Source organism: Canis aureus, chromosome 1, assembly GCF_053574225.1.
Source record: "Canis aureus isolate CA01 chromosome 1, VMU_Caureus_v.1.0, whole genome shotgun sequence".
Taxonomy (NCBI): Eukaryota; Metazoa; Chordata; class Mammalia; order Carnivora; family Canidae; genus Canis; species Canis aureus.
Window position 1 is genome coordinate 62,976,371 of NC_135611.1, and position 23,471 is coordinate 62,999,841.

At 35.6% G+C, this 23,471-nt stretch overlaps 1 protein-coding gene across 19 annotated transcripts in view; it reads right to left on the reverse strand.

Annotated features, from left to right (window-relative positions):
• TRDN (triadin) overlaps positions 1–23,471 on the reverse strand; it is a 361,517-nt gene that overhangs the window by 60,093 nt on the left and 277,953 nt on the right. For 16 of the 19 annotated variants that reach the window (XM_077902099.1, XM_077902108.1, XM_077902007.1 and 13 more), the window contains one exon: positions 9,331–9,369. The exons of the other annotated variants lie outside the window; for them this stretch is intronic. In XM_077902099.1, coding sequence (XP_077758225.1) covers positions 9,331–9,369 — 39 coding nt within the window. The remainder of the gene's footprint in view (positions 1–9,330; positions 9,370–23,471) is intronic. 19 annotated transcript variants of the gene reach the window in all.

The window sequence follows — 23,471 nt, forward strand, 5'->3', positions numbered from 1 at the left end:
CATAGACTTTTCTGTCATCTTATTTATGGGGAAAAAAATAAAATGAAATTTTGAGAAGACAATGCCTGGGTATAAATAAATTACACGAGTTAGCATATCTTTATTGTTCTAATTGCGACACAACTGAACATTATGTCCAGCCTTTCTCATTTTGTTCTTTTCTTTTTTTAATACATAATTAAAAAAAAATTCTATTATCTTTGCTCTACTGGTTCACCAAATCTTTTAAGTAAGTGTAACACATAATTTCTCACAGTGCATTTAGCTGAACACCACTATGCTATCACAGAAAAGATATCATAGTTGAATACATTTGAAAAATATTGGGTAAAAAAAGGTTCAGCTGGTTTCTTTACTATCAGACTTCCCTAATGTGTTCATATATAAGATAAACTCCAAGAGCATTTCCCAGACTAACTTCACCTCAAATCAAAATTCTTTCATGTGCCAATAATTGTAACTAGTCTTCTGTGCAAAACACTGCCAACTACAAGTGCAAGATAGAGTTTACCTATCCTGCAGGACATTCTTCCACCCTTTATAGTTACAGAGAAAAACTCCATAACAGTAATGTTATGGATTTATACTCTTAGCTGAACTGTATAAAATAGTATGGTTTTTAAGAAAGAAGGACTTAGTTCAAGGTTTTAAAATTAAAAATGGTACTACATGAACCAGTGGGGTAACATTACACAAGTGAACAAGTAACAAACAAGAAGATCTCTATTGGAAAGGAAATGTTTTGATCTCAGAAGTAGGTAATTCAATAAAATGAAATACTTTTATACTTTATATATATATATGTATATATATATATATACATATATATATATATATATAATACATATCCCTTTTGTCTCAGGTCTTTAAAAATAGAATGAGTGCATGCCTTAGTTTTTAGCATTTTCCCATTCATTATGCCTTTTACTGACACTCTAACCCTGTAAAGTTTTAAAGATGGTTGCTGCTATATCTCTGATAGATTAGAAATTATTTAAAACTACAGTTTCTCTGATGTCACATCTTCCCCTCTTTTTACTTTGCCATGCTATTCTCCTGAATAATTCACACTTTTCCCTTTTTCAGACAAGTTTTTAAAATAATAACTTATAATTTATACAAAGCTTACAACGGGTATTTTCTGGCCTCAATCCCTGGCCTTCAACTAAATGCTTCAAACTATGGTAATTTGGTTTTCCTCTTATTTTGTTCCACTAAAACTGCTTATAAGATCAGCAGCAACTTTATATCATATCTTGCAATGAATATTTTTCAGTCTTTATCTTACTGTAAATTTGTTACATTTGACACTTTGACAGCCTCCTCCTCCTTAAAATTCTTTCCCCCTCGGTTTTGAGACAGTATCTCAAGGTTCTAAGAGAATTCCTTCCTTCATTCCTTTTTTTTTTAATTGTTTTAACTCCTTCAAGTCTTCTTCCCTGTTGACTCCTTACATATTAGTATTCTTGATTTGCTTCCTTGATCCTCCTTCTTTCTCTCTCTCTTCCCTTCGTAAATGTCAATAAGTCTCATTGTTTAAGCCAGCACAGCTTTGCCAGGAATTTCCACATCCACTACCATATTTTCTCTCTGGGTACCTGATAATCATACCTAAATGCATATTCCACAGGCACCTCTCATTCAACATTTCTCTCCCCCATGGCTACCCCAAATAGATTATAAACTCTAGGAAGACAGGAACTTGATTGTGTTTACCATCCCAACACAACACAACTTACTATATGCTTGTGCTTTGCTATACTGCCTAGCATATAGTAAATGTTCAACAAAAACATTATATAATAAATATGTCAAAAATTTATATAATACATATAGCTTCCTTTTTTTTTTTTTAATCTGCCACTTCTTTTGGAAATTCCAACCACAGTAAATGACATTACTGTCCACATACTATTCCAAGATAGAAACCTGGGAATTATCCTGAATTTTTTCTTATCCCCTGCTCTAAGTTGTGGTGATTCTACTTCCTAAATGCTTCTATAATAGCTCTCCTCTTTTCCTTCCTACTAATGCTCTCTCAAGACCCTTTTAATAACTCTAGAGATGTCAGTGCAAGATCTCATCACCTAGAAAACTGATTTCCTGAAACTATTGGCATCCTCTGTATCTTCAATTTGTGATTATTCAGAATCAGCTACTTGAAATTCTATTTTAAGCTGTACCTCATTTGGCTTAAAGACTTTTAATTGTTCCCAATTTCCTTTAGGAAAAAGGACACAACCTTTACTACAGCAGCACGGTTTTCTTTTAAGCCTTACCTACTCTTGCTCTCCACTCACACTTTGTGCTGAAGTGAAAGTGAAATCTTGTAGTTTTCAGTGCTCCTGACTGTTTACCATCCAGCTGAGGCTTTATAAATCTATCTGGAATGCTCTATGCAGGCTTTTTTCACCTGCTTATCTTCACCCACCTTCTGAGATCATTCATATAATCTTCTCCTTTGGGAATATTTCCCTGAACCAATAGGCTAGAGAAATGTAACATCCCCCTGTGTTCAGAAGGCACACTCTGCACAACCTTTTCTTGCCTGTTTGCTTGATTTGTATTCATTTATTTTTGTTACTATAAGCTCTTTATTTAATGATCTTTGCCTTGATATAAAATATTTATTGAGAATTTATGTTATTCATCTTTATATCCTCAAAACCTGGCACACTATTAGAAACATGGTGGAAATGCAATCAGTATTTATTGAACAAAACTGAGTCTGATCCTACCATAACTTAGTGAAGCTAATCAAATTGAGATTTAATTATTTCTACAATTTATAGGAGCCCTGCATGTGTTTTATGGGTAACTTAAAGATGTAAGATGTATATACTATTTTAGTGGTATGTGAGGTGGTTGGGGGAAGAAAGAAGGAGAAGAGAGAGAGAGAGAACACATTTTGTCTTATTGGAAGATACAGTATATATACATATACTTTTGTAGGACCACGATAGTAATTTTTAGATTGTTAATACATTTAGTTTATGTGATGACAGACATAGATTGAATAGAGGAACCAATTAGAAGCAAGTTCTTTGAGGAATATGAGCCAGAGATGCTTTGATGACTGATAAGTATGAGTACATACTGTTTTTCTTTGGCTAAATCATTAACCTATTGTGTCATTCTTAGCTAGCTGGTAGAGACTGCTCTCTCTTGACACACATGTTCTGCTAGCAAAATATGGGTTTATTTATTCTTCAAATGAATGCACAAGTATGTCTAGTGCTTGTTTGCCTACGCTATGTCATAAGAAATAGCTGTTTCCTCAATCATTTCTCGGATGGCCAAAGTCCAGAAATCACCCATCAAATGAGACGGTGGATGGAGGATGTCAACCAGTGCTCAGTAAGTGTGAGGACCTCCCTACTAGTTAGAAAGCAGCCACCCAAAAATATAAGTCCAATCTAAATTAGCCAAGTTTTTGGTAAGAGAGAGCTTAATGTTTTTCCTCCCTGGAGACAAGGGCAACAATAGGTTGTCTATGAAATCTATAATACTACATCTCAAATGTTAATGTACATAATTAGTGACTTGGGAATCTCATTAAAATCCAAATTCTTACTCAGCAGTTATTGATAAGACCCAAGATTTTATATTTCTAACAAGCAACCAGAGAATACTGCTCTTGTTTTGAGGACCACACTTGAAATAACAAGGGTATAGATGATAAACTCTCATATTTTTCTGTTTTCATAGCTTTGAAAGTACCTTCACATATATCATATCACACAAGTCTCACAATAAGCCTGCTGGATTGGCATAGAATGCGTTGTTGGTGGTAATTCTATTTTATAAGTAAAGAAAGAGAGATTCAGCACTTAAGAGATTTGTTGTAAACCCCTCCACATCTATTGCCTTAGAGCTCCTCTTTCTATGCCATCCTTCCTCTATTAGCCTTTTCCATTTAAAAAACTGCCTCTCCACGTCCTATATCACAAAATCAAGACATATGTCAAAAGTATATTTAAAAAAAATATTAACCAACCCCTTTGTTTCCAGAATGATAATTTTGTCAACATGTTGTGGCTATGGTGGCTTTCGAATGATTTCCTGTATCAGAAATCAGAGAAGACTAAACAGCTCACAGCAGAGATAATATAGGAGCTTAGATACAAAGTTAGAGGAAACCCATTTGGTAATTATGGATACCACATCGTATGGTAGAGGAAGACATTATGTAAACGGACCAAGGCTGGAAAACTTACGCTGTGTGTTTATAGATAGAGAACAGTGGTGGGTGGGAAGGTAAGCTCCCAAGATGGGGGCAAGAGGCAAGGTTTATAGGTAAGATGCTTTTAACATGGACCTAAATTGGGGCACCTGGGTGGCTCAGCAGTTGAGCATCTGCCTTCTACTCAGGGCATGATCTTAAGGTCCTGGGATAGAGTCCCACATTGGACTCCTTGCAGAGGCCTGCTTCTCCCTCTGCCTATGTCTCTACCTCTCTCTCTCTGTCTCTCATGAATAAATAAATAAAATCTTAAAAAAAAAAAACAAGAAAACAAAAACCAACCAAACAAAAAAACCCATGGACCTAAAGTGAAGAGAAAATATTCAAAGACACTGAATAGACAAAATTCTGCAGATCAAGTAATCTTTTAAAAATCTTGATGTGGGTGCACTGGAAGCGATGATAGTGGTGGATTAGACAAAGAGAGACCCCATGAAGAAATATGACAGGGGGTGTGGGGACGCAATATAATGTAGTGACAGTGAATCTAGCTCTGTTCTCCACAGATACTCATTTAGAAAAGATAACTAGCACAGGCATGTGGTGGATCTGTCTGTGAAGACGAGATGGAAACAAGAGGATCAAGTCATGGGCTTATTTATCTATTCAGGCAAGAGATGATGAGAGCTAAAACTATGGTCATACCCGGAGAAAGAAAACAAAAAGGAGTGGGGGAGCACAAATTTGGGAAATACATAACATGATATCTAATTGGACACTGGGTTCTGAAAGACAAGGAGAAGCTGCAAATGACTCAGAAGTTTAAGTCAACGGAACTGAGTGGTGACTCATGAGTTCCATTTCTTGGGATAAGGAGCAACAATAATGACAGAAAGAGACAACGGAGGAGCTGTTGAGTTCAATTATGAACAAAGTGAAAAGTAGGCAGAATAACCAAGTGGAAATGTTTGCTAGACAGTTAGAAATACAGTTCTAGAACTCTGAAGAACTTGTTTATGAATATTAATATCCATGGTAAGTAAGAAAAATAATGTATTGCTTATTCCTTAGGCAAGCGTTTTGTTGTTTTTAATTATATTACTACTTATAATTAATATCTATTGCTTCCCAAAAAGAACACTAAGCTATTCTCCAATTACCTAATGAAATGCATGTCCCATTTGCCATCATTTTCATTGCTGGGTAAAAAACAAAGGAATTTTAGTGGCTAATAATATGCCACGTCAAAAATAAATCATTATAAACGTCGCTCCAGTATTTAAAAATGTAGTCATTTTTTTGTTGTTGCTATCTTATTTTTAACAACGTGGGTTAAATGGTCTAGTTTTTGCCAAAGAAAGTTTTTTGGGGTTTTTTTTTTTTTTGGATACGAGAGACAGTAAACATGGTCAAATATTGTGTCGGAGTCAGTATAACATGAGGCAGGAAAAAAACCATCCCCTGGTTTGGGCAACAAACATGTTAGTGGTCACCATCACACAGATTTTAGGAGAAAAGATCATTCTGGAGGACTGTCTTCCCTCATGTATGCTCAACTTTAATTTAATCTACCCTTTCATTACTCCTTCAAAGCTCAGGAGCATTTTGTTCTTCCTCATAACTAAGCTTATTCCTTCCACCTAGAGGGTGTATCCCCACTTCTCTCAAATCTGGGACAGTTCTCTCCTAATCAGTATCTCCCTCTGAACTTCTCACTCCTCCTCTCCCTGGAATTCTCTCCATCAGGTTATCACCAGCATGACAACAACCAACATGTTTCATTGATGTGACCTGCTGAAATAGAATATTTTGCCTCCCTTTCCCTACAAATTCCTGGAAAAAGTAGTTTGTGCTCTGCTTCCACTTACTGATAAATCCCAAACTGTTTTTTACTTCCACTGGTCTTCTGAAAATGCCCTCCAAAAGGTTGGGACACATGGGTGGCTCAGGGGTTGAGCGTCTGCCTTTGGCTCAGGGTGTGATCCCAGGGTCCTGGGATCAAGTCCCATATCCGACTCCCCGCAGGGAGCCTGCTTCTCCCCCTGCCTGTGTTTTTGTGTCTCTCATGAATAAATAAATAGAATCTTTTTTTTTAAAAAAAGTCACAAAATGACAGGTTTTTGTCAACTATAATGGCTTTTTCTCAGTCCCATGTCTCATGACCCTCTGAGACTTTCATACTGCTGACTTTTTCACGTGTTCATGAATGGACCCCTGCTTTGGGATGCTGAGACACTGTACTTCCTGGTCTTTCCCATAACCTGCTTGCCTGTTCTTTATTGGTTCTTTTACTTTTCCATGGGAAATCCAAGGGAATGAAGCCATCCTTCATTCCCTTCTCTTCTGTCTCCAAGTTTTTTTTCTTTTTTTTTGAACAACTCCTTTTCTCCTTTGTCTTCGAATGCAGAACTTCGAAACTCATGTATACCCAACCTAGTCTGAGGATCCCAAGTGAATGCTCCCAATTTGCAAGCATCGCTAGGATATCTCTGGGTGGATGTCCCACTAGCATCCACCCACCTGCACACCTGCACTTCCTCTGCAACTTATAGTTTAATTGCCTTCTCATCCTTTCATGCTTGAGGCCATGAAGTTCAGTACAGCTAATGTCATCCATGCCTATTCTTTTCCTGTGAAACAACTTGACAGAAAAGCAGCAATAGCGCAATACAGGGAGTACGACTGTGTTTCTAAAGTGTATGGTGTCCTGTAACTGAAAGAATATATAAGATGTTGTTCATATTTTCAATGGGTTACTAGGTTCTGTGCTTTTAAAAATCGTAATTCCTAAAAATTCCACACTGCACGGTAGTCATGGCTATAAATAATCTTGAAAATAAACAAAATTCACTTTCTCATTGTTTCTGCTCTGTACCAATGTTTCCCATCCTTATAATATTTAGATTACTTACAAAATACTACTGAGTCAAATCTCTGATTGAAAATCCATTCTACAAAACTTCACTCCATACAGTATTACAAGATTTAGGATTATTACTCTCTTCCTCTGATTCGTATTCTGAGAATCCAGACTTTTCACTCTGGCCTCCTAATCGCCCTTTCCTGGATTTCCAGAACCACCCTCCCTTTGGCTACCTACCATGGCTGCAGTTCTGCCATCGTCTGTTCCTCATTCTGGCCTAGCATCTGCTTTGGTCTTTGGTCTTCTTGCTGCCTGCTGCTAACTGCATGCTCATCCTGCCCCTCAGTTAACTCCACCATAGAGCTACCTTTTACTGAAGCTGAACCAAATGGCAAGCACCAAGTTGATTCCTTTTAAGAAGCTCTGGTGGCTTGTTATGATAACCTTCGTTCCATAGATAAAGAAACTGAAGGTCAGAAATGTTAAGTAATTTAAGTTACACCCCTAGCAAATGGCAGAGTCAAATTCATGTCTTTCTACTCGAAAGCTAGCACCGCTTCCACCATGCTGTAGAATCATCTCCCTGTCTCAGCTGTTCTTGCATATTCCTAAAACCCTAGCTTAAATCCATCATCTCCCGGAGGTTTTCCCTGATTGATAAGACCACAGGGGTGGCTCCTCCCTTGAGACTCCTGAGCACTCATCACTGATATAATTGTCTTAAAGCCATCACTTGATAGTTCGTGTCTCTGTCCTTGATTATACTCTTTTGAGACAAAAACAATATCTTATTACTTATTTGTAAGTTTTGCATCAACAAGCACAATCCTGAACATATGGCAGTGATATTTAGCATAATATATGTTTTCAATTAATTTGCTGATTGATTATATAACATATGCCATTAATGTTAATTTCTCTTTCCTTTTAGGAAGTTAAAAATAAATATAACATAAAAATAGACATAAATATTTAATGCAAACTAATAATAGGAAATTTATAGTGCATATTACTTTTCCCATTACATACCAACAGTAAAATAAAGCATCAAATACAGTGTTAGCTTACAGGAAGGAGTAATGTCATATAACCTTTATTTGATCAGCAGTCTTTCACTGACACCAGTAAGAGTGCCAACAACCATAGAACAATTTTTATACGTAGTTTCCCCTTTTCTGCCGGTATATCTAAAGCTCAGTTATAAGTTTTGATGTTAAGATGTAATATATCATATCTCTATTATGCATTTTCCTCACTATGTAAAATTGGTCACTTTTTTCCATTTGTCTTCCAGAAAATGCAGGCTTTCAGATTTTATAAAGTCACTCAAAATGGCTGTTTTTTCACTACAAAACAATGAGTTCCTTTTGCTTTGTTAACAGTACTTTCAAAAGGAGTGGCAATAATTCAAGTTAATATTTAAACATAGAAGGGTAAAACAAGAATGATTTTCATATAGGTTAAACTTTGTAAAAATAAGTATATACAAATATTGTTAAGACCAAAGATACGTATATGTCTCTGTGTACACAGAACTTTTACTGTATGGGGAGATATAGCTAGACTTTTTTTTTTTTTTTGCATATGTAGATATAGACATATAAATATCTTCATATAGATATAAAATATTTGGAGTAGGGTTAGCCCGAGGAAGATTGTCATTACTAACTGGAATTTTTAGTTTTACTTTTCTGCACTGTATTCTATGATTTTTTTTCTTCTAAGTGTTGACTCCTGTCTTAAGAGTGCCCAGCTAATCTCCTGTCTTCTTCCCTCACAGAACCTGTTTTTAGAAATCCTATTTTCAGAGTACTCCAATTTTCAAATCAATGACCAAGAAAGCAATGGATTACCATTCCAAAGAATATTTGCATATTTAATTAGTGGGAAAGAAAGTGATTGAATCTATTAAGTTGACTCATATGAAACCACTGTTTTTTGAGGTTAAAAGAAAGGTTGAATATAGGGGAAGGCAGGTCTGAAATTCAAATTGTCCCCTGAGCACTTTGTAAACAGTGCTCATTTACCCATTAGATGCATAAGGAACAGCATATGCCAGTAGTGCTTTGATGACTTTATCCGGAAAAAAAAGAATCTATTTTCACTTTAACATATCTTCAAGTTTATGGCTTTATTATATTTAAAATATATAGGATGGGTGCATCAGTTTTTTTTTCAATGTTGTGAGCATCTCAAGGCCTTATCCAACCCTGATTATAAAACTGGACTTGTACATAACAAACAGAACATCTATTTATGTGTAAATCTTACAAAGTGTCCTTACCTGCTTTGGGCATCTTTTCATCTTTTTTAATTTCAGGCTCTGGAGTAAATCATTTACATACACACATACAAAGAAAAGGGGGGAAAATCAACATTTGAAAAAAAGAACATACGAGTCAGTTCTAATAGATTTTTCTCATCTGTTCTCAATTTCAATTATAGTTACGTTTATCAATATTCAGTGAAACGTGTTCTTAGTAAACTATAAAGTAACTTAAGTGAAAGGACTTTGATTTTAAAACCCAGTTTGCTCAAAAGTTTCATACTAAACATACTGAGTAATTTGGCATCTTGTCTTTAATAAGAGCCCATTTCTTGTGATTTGGAAGCTCTCTAAGTAATACAAATAAAAAATTAATAAAAACCGCTTGGAGGGAAGAGTGTGGTAATTTTTCCTAATTTAACCAATGCAAGCAATTTATTATTTTTGACTACAGACGCTCAATTCATGGAGCGCCACCTGGTGGTTAATTTAATAATTTCAAACTGGTATAATTCTTGTTTTTATATTTGTTATTAATTTTATAAAATACATTAAATTGACTTAAATTTAGTATAATAATATAAGGCTTTATTAAAATGAAATATTTTAATTTCTTATTGTCCTAGGAAATGGCTTTTGTTCAGAAACTGCATTTCAACTTACCAGTATAGAACAGTTTTTTTTTTTTTTTTTTTTTTAAGATTTTACATATTTATTCATGAGAGACATAGAGAGGCAGAGACACAGGCAGAGGGAGAAGCAGACTTTCCACAGGAAACCTGGTGCAGGACTCAATCCCAGGACCCTGGGATCACCACCTGAGCTGAAGGCAGATGCTCAACCACTGAGCCACCCACGTGTCCCTATACCTGGTTTCATAAACTATCCAAGTAATACTCATGACAATCATCCCAACCAAAGAATGGCTGACTATATTTTCACATTTCCCAGTTCTTCTTCTTTTAACAATTTTGCCTCAGCTTTAGAGTTCTCCATTTTTGCCATAAAGTTTTGTTTTGATTAATGGAAGGATTCCGGTATGTTACAATTTTTCCTTCCTTACAACAGCAGAAAAACTGATCCCATGGTTGGGATACTTTTTAAGTACAGTCTATGTTACCTGAGATAGTGCTGTCTGGCTTTATTTGAATTCTAGCCTAATAGGCTCATTATCTGGAGTTACAAAAAACAAACAAACAAAAAACCATACACCAAAACTCACATTTGTTTAACAGCAGAATTTTATATAGTCGAAAATTACATAGCCATTCACACCCTACTTCCTATAATATTTGAATATGTATCCTGTAAAGAAGTGGTATCACTGCTATTATTGCACTTTAACACTCCCTGGCACATATTCCCCTCTTTTGAGTTAACACATTCACATACCTGGGGAGGGTACACACCATCTTAATACTTTCCATGGGCCTTAGTGTTATATAAAATTTTTGTTGTATAATTTTTTACTTCATTTTCATTTACTGTCTGTGTCTCCTTTTTAGATTTTAATTTCCACAAGAGCAATAGCTGTGTCTTGTTTGCTACTCAAACATCAGCATTTGTTCACATCTTTGGCACATGGTATATGATCCATAAATATTGTGGAATGAATGAATACGTGAACAAAATGGTGACTATAGAAAGACCAAATACTCCTGCTCATGCATCCGTAGCCTTAGAAGAAATTGATTCAGCTCATGCTTCCAGAGCTAGAAATAAAATTGCAGTGTCCTAGTGATTTGAAAGCTAGGGTGGGGTTCACAAACATGTTACTCATCAAGTAGAGCTATTTGAAAGAGCTTTCCTTCCCACTCTACACATGGCTCTCACCCCCTCAGTCACAGTGTCATTGTAATCTTGAAATGGAAATATCTGTCTTAATGTTTGTCAAGAGGTCTTTTGAAAAAAATAAAAATTGTTAAGAATATTTTTATCATGCAATATGATTTTTAGGAGTATTATACAAGCAGAACCAACTTTTATCTTGCACATAGAATTTTACAGACACTTATGAATGTGCACTATCCAACCCACACGTGCCCATGGCCCCTTGCATTAGGATACAACTACTGACTTTTGCTATTTTATGCAAACAGCCCTTACAGTGTGACCTCACAAGTTATGAGTTCAGGGGAAGTGTAAAAAGAAGCATTGGATCATATAATCTGGCTTTAAAAACAAGATTACTTACTAAGTGTTGTGACCTTGGACATTCCTTAAAACCCTAAATCTCAACTTTGTCATTCCTACAATGGAGAAAATAATGTTGTAAAATTAATGAGAATTATAAGTGATGTATTGGAAGAGCTTAATTATTTTAAAATTATGCTCATAAACTTAAATTGCATGGTAATTTTCTTTTTTTCTTACAGAATTGGGTCTTTATCCTTGAAGATGCAAAGCAGGAATTACTATGTGAGATTATTGTCAAAGGATTTTCTAAGGTGAGCATCTCTTTTATTAGGCTACTTGCTCATTCAGAGCCTAGTGCCTTCATTTTTTAGATAGTATTACTACTGAAGGTTAAGTCCTTAATTTTTGAGTCACATGTAGATGTCTATTCCTAGTCATATGAAATGACAATATATATTACAAATATATATATTTGTATTTAACTTTAGTCAAAAGTTATATATATGCATATATATCTTTTTATATATATGTATATTTAATTTTATTCAAAAGGCTTCATTGATAAGTTTCAGGAAATTAAGGACAGTGGCCAGTACTGGAGATTGGGACCCAGAGGCCAGAAAAAGAGAAAGGGAATTCTTATTTTCGCCCAATCTTTACTGTTTGAAATATTTTTTTTTACCACTGATTATTATTGTATAATAATAAAATACTCGATTTTCATAAACATTTCTCACTTGAGCCCCTCATTCTCAGCTCCACATGCAGGCGTGCAGAGACACTGAATCAAGAGATCGTCACGCTGAGTTGTTGAGGCAGACAGCCTGTCATTTCATATGCAGCACTGACTTTTCCAGGCTGTTGATTTCGTTTATGAAATGTAAATTGCTGATGGGCCTGGGGAGGGGAGCTTCATTAATGAATCTTCAATGTCATCAACTCTATGCTCTCAAGTAAAGCAGGCCAACCCAAACTTCAGCGTGTATGCACTGGAGTCAGAGAAGGGTAGCAGTGGAGATCAACTCTGAGTAGGAGTCTCTGTTTTGTCTTCATGAAATTAAAAGAAAGAAATCTATGCAATATATAAGTCCCAAGAACCAACATTTTTTAAAGAATGTCTCTATCTTAAGGGTCCCTAGGAAACTCGGTCAAGCGTCAGTCTTGGTTTCAGCTCAGGTTGTGATCTCAGGGTGGAGGGATCCAGCCCCTGGTCAGGTTCCACACCCTGAGCAGAGAGCAGAGGCTGCTTGGGATTCTCTCTCTCCCCACCTCTTTCTGTCCCTCCCCCTGCTCACACACGCCCTCACTCTTTCAAATAAATAAATTCTTAAAAAAAGGATGTCTCTATTTTAAATATTTTGTAAGGAGAAGCTGCATATCACTGATCTTCCTTTTTTCCACTTGGTTATCATTTTCACGTTTGTTTTTCAATACATAGAGGCCTTTTATGTAAAATAAATAATGATAATCAGGTTTTGCAGCCAGTGATATTTTCCTCATGGCATTCACTATTAAATGAGTGTACTATATGCATTATTTATATTTTATTTATGTGATATTAAAGGTTCCTGTGTTTATTTGCTCTCTAATCCCAGGAGAATATAAGCTTCATGAGTCTTGAGATGAATTTCTATTTTCTCTGCTGAATCATCATGTTTAGATGAGTGCTTTTGTAGAGGATCTGTAAATATTTATTGCACAAATGAAGAAATTATCTTATACAATCTTCACATACCTCTCCTATGAGGTAAATACCATTATTACACCCACTTTAGAGATAACGATACTGGGGCTTCATAATTTGTCTAAGAACATTTTCCCTACTAAGGGGCAAAATTGGTCTTTGCTCACTGATTTTTTTCCTGACTTGAGAGCCTTAAACATTTATAAGCCAACAGCTATCATTATTATTGTTACAGATAGAATGAAAGCTTTTAAACATTTCATGTATAAAAACTATACAGTAAGCTACCTTCTACATTTTATAGGTAGGTTGTATTTACCTAGGTTATAATATGTAGACAAATTACTAATGGAGTTATTAATACTGCAGTTGGCATAAATAAGATAGCCACTGAAGTTTCTATTTTTTTCAGCCCTTAAATCATATTGTAAAAAAAAATCATATTGTAAAAAATGAATTTCCTAAACTAAGCTGTTTAAACTAAATAAATGGATTAGTCATTGATAGGAAATTACTATCTCATTCACTCCTGGAATAGTAGTCCATATTTAATGGCATGAGAAACTTTTACATTTCAAAGCAAGTCACCAAATCTTTTTCAGGTAAAATACAAAAGAACTTCAGCAGTCAATTGTTTTTGAGTTTTGGCCTGAAAGAGTCTGGAAAGCATGGTGGCTAAGGACACAAGTCGTACTGCAGGGCATGCAGCCCAAATTCGCCTCAGGTGCCTGTGTAACTTGGGCAAGTCTCTTTTAGTGCTTCAATGTCAATATTCACATAGATTAAAAAAATAAAAAAAAGATGCTGTAAAAATGAAAGTGAACCTACAGGTGAAGCATTTAGAACAGCATCAGATACAAAGCAAATAGTGCACATTGGTCTCTTTATTGATATTTTAAATTATGCTTCCTATATTTTTCTACCATACTGTTAAATACAGTATCTTAAATAAAAATATTTGTAAATAAAACAATTAAGGTTTTATTAAATATTTAATTAAAAAGTAGCATCCATAAATTTATTCTAAACCCACGGTTGTCACATCATTTGAGTAATCATTGCATTTTTTTATGAAAATCCACTACTAATGCACACACATACACATTTAGAAAACTTTCTTATGGTTCTCATTATATTTCTTAGAACAATGTATATACAAAACACACCCCACACACACACTCACACACTTTCACATTTTGTTTTTTTTTAGATGAGGCTTTATGCTATGGGACAAACTATCATTCCAAGTAGCTGGGCTTCAAAATTAGGGATTTGGGACAACTCTCACTGAACTCATGTTTTTTCATGTCTTAAGAGGAATTGTTTTGCACATGCTGTTTTGTTTGTTTTTGTTTTTAAAGATTTTATTTATTTATTCATGAGAGACAGAGAGAGAGAGAGAGGCAGAGACACAGGCAGAGGGAGAAGCGGGCTCCATGAAGGGAGCCCAATGTGGGACTCAATCCCGGGACTGCAGGATCACGCCCTGGGCCAAAGGCAGACTCTCTACCGCTGAGCCACCCAGGCGACCCAACAGATACTGTTTTATAGGTAGCATTTGATTTCATCTGCTGTGGACACATTACTTTGTGGTTCAGGTAAATACAATTGTGAGAAAGAAGAAATCTGGCTACACTCAGGTTGACTTGGAACCTCTTCTGTTCATAGACCTCCAAAAGAAAATACCGTTCCAAGCTTGGGTGATGTCACACAGAGAACCAACCCCTTGGCATCAGCTCCATGACTTTTCATCTTATCTGTGCCTATGTTTCTTTACTTCAATATGCTATGAGCTATTTAATATTTTCCTTCCTCTTTTTTTAACCATGTCCATATGGTTTTGAATCACTATGCATTCTCTATGCTTCCGTTTTTCCTGCTTGAGTTTCTAAATCAGTATCATCTTTGTTTATAAATTGAGGAATCCTCCATGCATAATCAAGGGGGCAGAGTGATGGCATTCTCAAATAATTATGCAACCTCATCCAAATTAAGGGCTTTCACAGATCATTTTGTACTGTGGTTGGACAAAAACAGACAAATAGACATAAACCGAGTGAACGAAAAAAGCCCTCAGTTTGAAATTTATTCCCTTCATTTACTAACCCAATGATCTAATGTAAGGCATCTGAAACTAAATTTCGGTTTTCTCACCTTATGAAATGGAAAATGATAATTAGCTGATGTAGTTGTGGTTAAGATTAGATCAAATAATTTAACAAATCTTTCCTGGGCACTCATGTACTAAGATCTAAATAGATGTCCATAGATTGAATTAAAAATAATCTAGTATGTCTGATCTCAGGCACCTCTGGAGACCACTTCACTCTTCCTTTTTTACAGCCCTCTTTTTCAAGTATTGTGAGATTTTTCTTGGATGGGGATTTTATCTTGTTCATCTTTGGAAACAGAGCACCCCAAAAAATACCCAACTATTATACCAACACCCAAAAACTGTTACTGATACAAAACAATGTAAAAACGTGGCTTCAAGACACCAGGGAAATCAATTTATAAGGTTCACTTTTAGGTGGTTCAGACCAAAATATGAAGTGGTATCCCTGTCCCATTAACTAAATACAGCCTTCCCTAGGTGGAAAAGCCCATTAGAACTGACTCACTCACATTCAACACTGCTGCACATAAATCTTCAGATTTTTATATTTAACTTGCCCCAATCAGATATAATTATTCAGAGTGAGTTAACTAGTTTGTAGCTGGTTATTTTAAAGCTAAGCTACAGGGGTGCCTGAGTGGCTCAGTTGGTTAAGCGTCTGGCTTCAGCTCAAGTCATGATCCCAGGGTCTTAGAATAGAGCCCCCTATTGGGTCCCCTGCTCTGTGGGGTGCCTGCTTCTCCCTCTCCCTCTGCTACTTCCCCTGCTTGTGCACACTCTCTCTATCTCTCTTTGTGTGATAGATGATGATAGATAGATAGATAGACAAATTCTTAAAAAAAAAAAAACCCAAAACAAAAACAAAACTCCAGCTACTAGGCAGGGCTTTTTCCATAACAAGTATGCATACACTCAAAGCACCCCCCCCCCTCATTCCCATTAGACCAACAAGAAAAAAACAAGTATGCTTTATAAACTTCTGTAGGTATAGTTCTCAAGTGGTTCCAGTTCATAATGCAAGCACTTAATGGAGGACTCAATGCTTTATGTCTAAATCCGGATGCTGCAATCCTTCCCTGGCAAGATTCCCAAGGAGTTTGATGCACACAAGGAAAGTTTGCTGAGTGGACACTAACGGTGCCACAAAATAAGCCAAAGGGCATTCTCTCTTCGCAGCACAGAATAAATGCATACATTTTTCCTGCCTCATTCTGTCATCATTTCATTTCCATGATACTTTGTCTTTCGTGTATGCTAAATACGATGTACCATGGTTCTGATAGCGTCACTCTGCTTTTATCTTCTCTTTCTTTCATGCCTCTCCATGTGCACCTCATTATTCTTTCCTTCCTGGAGTTTCCTAGTGTGAAGAGCACACACTGAAATAAGTAAGAGATAATTGGAAGAGGCTGCACATATCGGTTGCACAAAGAATAGTCAGTCCGTCAGAACAACATCCCGTGATGTTATTTGAAGATGGCAGCATAGCTGGCTGAATGTTTTTTAGGTAATGAGCCAGTTGACTTTAAACCATTCAATGGGTTCAGAAAGTTGTGGAACAAGCACTTGCCATGGTAAATAAGTGGACTTTCTTTGGTTTCCCCTTATCAAAGGGAGAGTTTGTCTTTAACTAGACTCTTCCTGTTTCTCTGGGCACTGACCTTCATCTTTAACTTGAAGTGAGAATAAACAATGGCGTTAATAACAGGTCATGGGTTTAAGTGTGGGTCATCCTATATCTCATTCAAATATCTAAAAATAATGCATGACCTTATATGTGAAAAGAGAATATTTAAATCTTTAAAGTGAACAGGAAAAATGAAAAAAAATCCCCTCAAGGAGAGAAGCACATTAGAACGTTTGCATTAGTTAGCTTGGAGTGACAACAAAAGTGGGTATGCAAAGGGACAATGACTCATCTTCTCATGCTAATTTGCCCCTTTTAATGAGAACTTAAATGGAAAGAATACCAAGGAAGACATCTTGGTGCTTTACCTTTGTAATTGTTTATATATTTCACATACATATCATTGTATATATATGTTATTATTGTGCATTAATTTCTTGGAGGAAGAAAATAAAAATTCACAGTGTTTGGATACATTAATTTGCAAAGCCAATGATTACAATAGAGAAAATTCTGGCAACCTCAACGCTTTTCTTATCAACACATAACTCCTTTCCATTCTATCAACTTGGCATTTCGGCCAGATGGGCACAAAAGGAAAAGTGTTGCTCCTTAGAGTGATAGAGCTACCATTATTGGTTCAATTTCCACTTAAAGAATTCTTCAGGAAATGAGCAATCATGGATTTGTAAAGGCACCTATGGACATCTTATGCTTTTGAATCTGACTGGTCTTTTTTTTAATCAACAAATTCTCTATAACTTTCCCATATTCCTACCAAATAGGAAAAATTGTTATGCGGAAAAAAGAGCTTTGATACCATGTTAGGATAAGTCTTGCTAATATATTCCAATATTGAAGAACAAAAGAAAGTAAGATTATTTTTAGATGCATTTAAATCAGATACTAAGTAGCTAATCCAGCATAGATACCATAGATAATCCTTTAATCTTTTTGCATCAATTTCTTCACTGTTAACATGATAGTCATAATATTTTCTCCCAAAATAACTCAAAGCAGAATTAAATCATGTCAAGAATTAAATCAGAAACAAGGCACAGGAAAAAAATAAACAGAACAAAATACACAAAAATTAAAATACTAATGTTGATTATGAAATCTAGTATTCTGGATCAACAGTTAGAATTTAAAAACAATATCACAGGGCAGCCCCAGTGCCTCAGTGGTTTAGCCTTCAGCCTGGCACGTGATCCTGGAGACTCGGGATCGAGTCCCACATCAGGCTCCCTGCATGGAGCCTGCTTCTCCCTCTGCCTGGGTCTCTGCCTCTCTCTCTCTCTCTCTCTCTCTCTGTGTGTCTCTCATGAATAAATAAATAAAATCTTTAAAAAATAAAATAAAAAAAATCACAGCAAATTCTAATATATCTGATAAGATGCCAATGTCATAAGCAAAGATGGTATTGTGAATTGCAATATTATTAGAAAAACTTAAAATTCAGAAAGTTGAATCAACTAGGTTAGTCGCATTTACTTATTGGAATGATCAGTTACAAAAGACAAAATAAATCCTTGTAATGTCAGTTTAGAGACTTAGAACAATAGATAATATTAAAACTAGAACTTTTCAGAAGAAAATTTCATTTGCTTAATGTCAATCATTAGACATCAGGATATTTGTGGTCATTAGTACAAGAACATTGGTTATGTTCTGACTGACATATGTTCAGTTAACATATTCTAAAAGGTGCTCTGCGGGATAAATCTCTGAGACCAACTGCTTTTGATTCTTTCTTGTAAAAGTAGATTATATAATATCTACTCTTCATCAAACTGTCAAGCTTTTCCCTACAGGTCTGTATGTGGATAAATCAGTATTTAAATAATGTTTATAAAATCAACATTGGAACCTTCAGAATAAGACTTAAAAACTAGTGACAACTGAAAATGCATAGAATACCAACTTTTAGAAAATAAAAAGCAGGGCAGATAGATTCCTAGTATTGGCCCTCAAGATGTCTGGATGTACTCATGCTAAAAAAGAAAGTTCTGGGTTCCTCGAGATTGAGTTTTAAAATATATACTTTTATTATTATTATTGTTATTATCATTTTTAAAATATATTCTTTAGTACCTCTACTCAGAACTTGACTCTTCTCACCTTGACTCTTTCCATCACTCATCCATTCATGCCCACATCTTTAAACTCTGCACACTGGCAAACATATCCTGCAAATAGCTATGTTTCAACCTAAATTTCTTTTCTGAACCTCACACTAAGAGAGCTTCCAACCCTACATTTCTCCTTGGATCCCCTCTAAGCACCCCAAACTCAACATGTTGTAACCCAGACTTACGATTCTAAGCTTCTCCTTTTCTGGTGTCCCATCCCAGTGGTGTCAAACGTTTAGTTGTATAAAATAGAAATCTTATTAAATGTCCTCTTTCTCCATTTCACCTACAACCATCCAAGCTCAAGGTACCATAATCAGTCATCTAGATACTAGGTGAGTAGTATCTTCATTGGTCTCCTCGAATCCCATCCTGCCCTTCGCCAATTCACTACCATAGTGGCGTTACAGAATGCAACCCCCTTCCCCTATACTCTCAAACATGTATAAAATGCTTTTGTGCATATGCATCCATTGCCCTTAGACTAAATACCAAAATCCTTAATATGGCTTACAGAGGGGTTGGCAAACTTTTTCTGTAAAATACCAGATAGTAAATATTTCAGTTTTACAGGCCATTTGATCTCTGTTGTAGCTACTCGACTCCACTCTTAGGGCACAAACACTGCTACAGACAAAACACAAATGAATGAGTCTGTGTTCTAATAAAATGTTATTTATAGATACTAAAATTTGAATTTCTTACACGTTTCAAGTGCCCCCAAATTTTATCCTTCTTTTGATTCTTTTTCAACCATTTAAAAATGTACACGTTCTTATCTGATGTGCCAGATTGGGCCCATGAAATATAGTTTGCTTACTCCTGGTTTTCAAAATTCTGTATATCTCTTATTTTTGTTTATGCCTCTCTTGCTAACACTTTCTATGCCTCTACAACACTGTCCTCTTTCACAAGAAATTTGACTGTTCCAAAACACCTCTTCCCTCCTTGCTCTCTCCTATTCTTGATTTCTTCACGGGTTAGAATTCCTACTTAACCTTCACACCTCAAATCAATGTTGTTCCATCGGGACACATTCCTTGATTTCTCAACCTAAGTCAGAATTTTCTATGTCTACCCTTATAGCACTGTGCTCCTTCTGTCAAAGAATTTCTTTCAGTTTTATAGGTGTTCTTTTATTAGTGTGATTCCCCCTTTAACATTCATCACCCTCCATTAGACTTCTGTGAAAGCTGAAACCCAGTGTTCGTTGCCCTTGTATTTTCTGTATACTAATATGATAATATTCAAGATATATTCTCAAGTAAAAAAATACTACAGAACAATCCTGGTAGTACTCACAGGGGACTCTAATTTTATCATAATGTTTTTATATATTTTAAAAAAGGAATTATATTCAATATATTGCCTGTTGCGGCTGATGATGTAGGCTGGTACTCGACATCTATTCCCACACTTTCCCTTTCCTTCCTGTAATATAGAGGCTGGAAAATGAAATATAAGAATTCCCAAATCTTCTTGGAGTTGGATTGGCCACTGTGAAGCAGTTACGGCCAGAAACGTGTGGATAAAACTCCCTGAAATGGGCTTTCCTTCCCAAATAGACAAAGATTTGTGAAGAAAAGGTTTTGAATCTCTGTCCTGTTTCTGGCAAGAACACTCATAAGTTACCTGGAAGTACTACAGCCAACTTGACACTTTCAGGACCAAAGACACAAGCCAATGGTGGCAAAGCTGGAGAAGCTGGAAAAGCTGGAGAAGCCAGAAGCCTGGATTCTTGATGATATCCTTGAGCAATTTTGCACCCTAGTCTACTTCCCCTTGGTCATCTTGTTGCCCAAAATAAGCTTCATATTTTTTAAAGATTTTGTTTATTTATTTGAGAGAGAGAGAGAGAGAGAGAGAGCAGGAGCAGTAGGGAGAGGCAGAGGGAGAAGGAGAAGCAGGTTCTCTACTGAGCAGGGAGCCTGATGCAGGGCTGGATCCCAGGACCCTGGGATTATGACCTGGGTCAAAGGCAGACACTTAACCAACTGTGACACCCAGGTGCCCCACGCTCCTTATTTGTTAAAAATTACTCTAATCAGATTTTTTGATTACCCAAAGAGAGAAACATGCACAGATAAGATTCACCTATGTAACTAAAAATTTATAAAGTTTGTAGAATATAGTGGCAGAACTTGATTAATGAGAAAACTGGCATCTCATAAGACTAGTGCTAGTGGCTTTCCTAAAATAGCTAAAGGCTACATCTCAAGATGTCTTTATGCCACAGAGCAGTTTTTACAAACTATTAAGTTAACTGTGCTATTCTTAATGCTATGCCATTACATACCACACATTATCATTTACACATATTGTTCTTTGACTTTTAAGCAAAATGGCAAGTGTCCTGAAGGGATGAACTATACATAAAGGCATGTTCCACATTTTTTTTTTTTTTTACATTTTACAATACAGTGTATCTCTGTTTACATATGAGATGCGCGTCCTTTGCTTAAAGTTGATTTTTCTCTATAGTTTTATAGCACTGGGTATAATTCTTATTTCTTATTTCACTCATCTCCAGTGGATTTTATTTTATTTTACTCTATTTTATTTTATTTTTATTTCAGTATTATTACAGGATAAGTGACACATAAAGTTGGTAGATGTTTAAAGTGTACATCATGGTTATTTAATATACGTACACATTGTAAAAGGATTCCACCCATCTGGATGGTATTTTGTATTTATATGTCTGCCTCTGAGTTAATTCTGCAATTGGAGACTTGTATCATTCAGGAGCAAGCACAGTGTCTAACAAAACCACCAACCAACCAACCAACCAACCAACCAACCAACCAACCAACTAGTTTGCCAAACATAGTAGGGACTCAATAAAGTTTTGAGCAATATTTTGAAGAGTCATTAGTTGAGGAAAAACACAAAAGAAAAGAGTGAATGAAAGTAAGTTGTCTGAAGTGCTTCTACTTTCTATTCTAACTGATGAAAAGTTTATCAGCAAAAGAATAAATGTTCGCAGTCATGTGAGACATTATCCTGGAGTCATTTCTTTAATTCACTTTTCTTTCAATATTAATTTGCAACAACTACTGAAAGTTTGCTAAAGCAACAACAACAAATATTAAGCCAACTTTAGGACTTGCACATATTAAACACCAATTTAAAAATTATAATAAAAGTGAATATCATAAATGCTGACTTGGAAAATTTCTCAAGACATTCTTGGTTCCATAGTGATTTATATGACTCAATAAAAGTTGTGAGAGAATAAAATTATTTACAGATTATTGACCATAAAGCTCTTTATTTGGTCTGCTTTGCTATTTGCTGAAGAAATCTTATTTTGATTAATATAAATGATAAAATATGCATTTCTTACAGTAAAGCTTTCTAAATGCTATAACTGTAACCTTTTATTTATTATTCTAAATATATTATTGTATATAATCCCACTTATGAGTTTGTTTAATATAATCTATAAGCTTCTTCAAGAAAAGAATCAGAGTTATGACAGCAAAATTGTGTTTGTCTTAATTTTATAGGCAAAAATTTAGAAAAATTTAAGTAGCTGGCCACTTGATTTTTGACTATGATTGGATGCTTAAACAATTTTAGAAGCCAGAAAAGCTTTTACATTTTTATGACAAATTAAATGATTGACACTTACCTGTTTTTTTTTTAAAAACTATTTGAGAGAGAGAGAGAGATTGGGAGGGAGAGTACAAGCAGGGGGAGGGGCAGAAGGAGAAGCAGATGCCCTGCTGAGCAGGGAGTCTGACATTGGGCTCGATCGATCCCAGGACCCTGAAATCATGACCTGAGCTGAAGTTAGATGCTCAACCGACTGAGCCACCCAGGCACCCTTGACACTTATCTTTAATGTCATATGAAGCTACTCTTCAAATTCTATAGGGCAGAAGTAGCTGAAAGTGTATTTTTTCATGCAAATATGAAATTGAAAATGATTAATTCCTACTCTAAAAATATAAGTATGCAAAAAATTTGTTTTTAGCTATTTTTATGATGTCATATTAAATTATGTCATATTATATGGCAGCTGAAATGAAAGAGATGGATGGATGGACAAGCTAAAACTTTCTGACTTTGTCTGATATAAACTAAGATTGTACTTAGTGTTTGCTTTGTTTGGATTGAATATATACAACCAATCAGCTGGACACAAAATCAGAATCCTAATGGAAAGGTTAATGGGAAATGGGAAGCCTCAAACACAGATGTCCTCAGACCAGCTATTTCATCTGGTGTAGTTCTTCTAAAGGGCTAAATGGAATTTAACACAACTGCTATGTACCAGTTCTTCCACTGGGCTGTGCTTGAACAAAATACTTTATGTTCTTCCAAAAATAGATTCACAGGAATTCTAATATCCTGGTGGTCATTCTTTGTAACTATGAAGCTTCCATAAAGAAAGCATGAAGTCACCCCTCCAAGCACCTATCATATTACAAAAAAAGAGTCTAGGGCACCTGGGTGGCT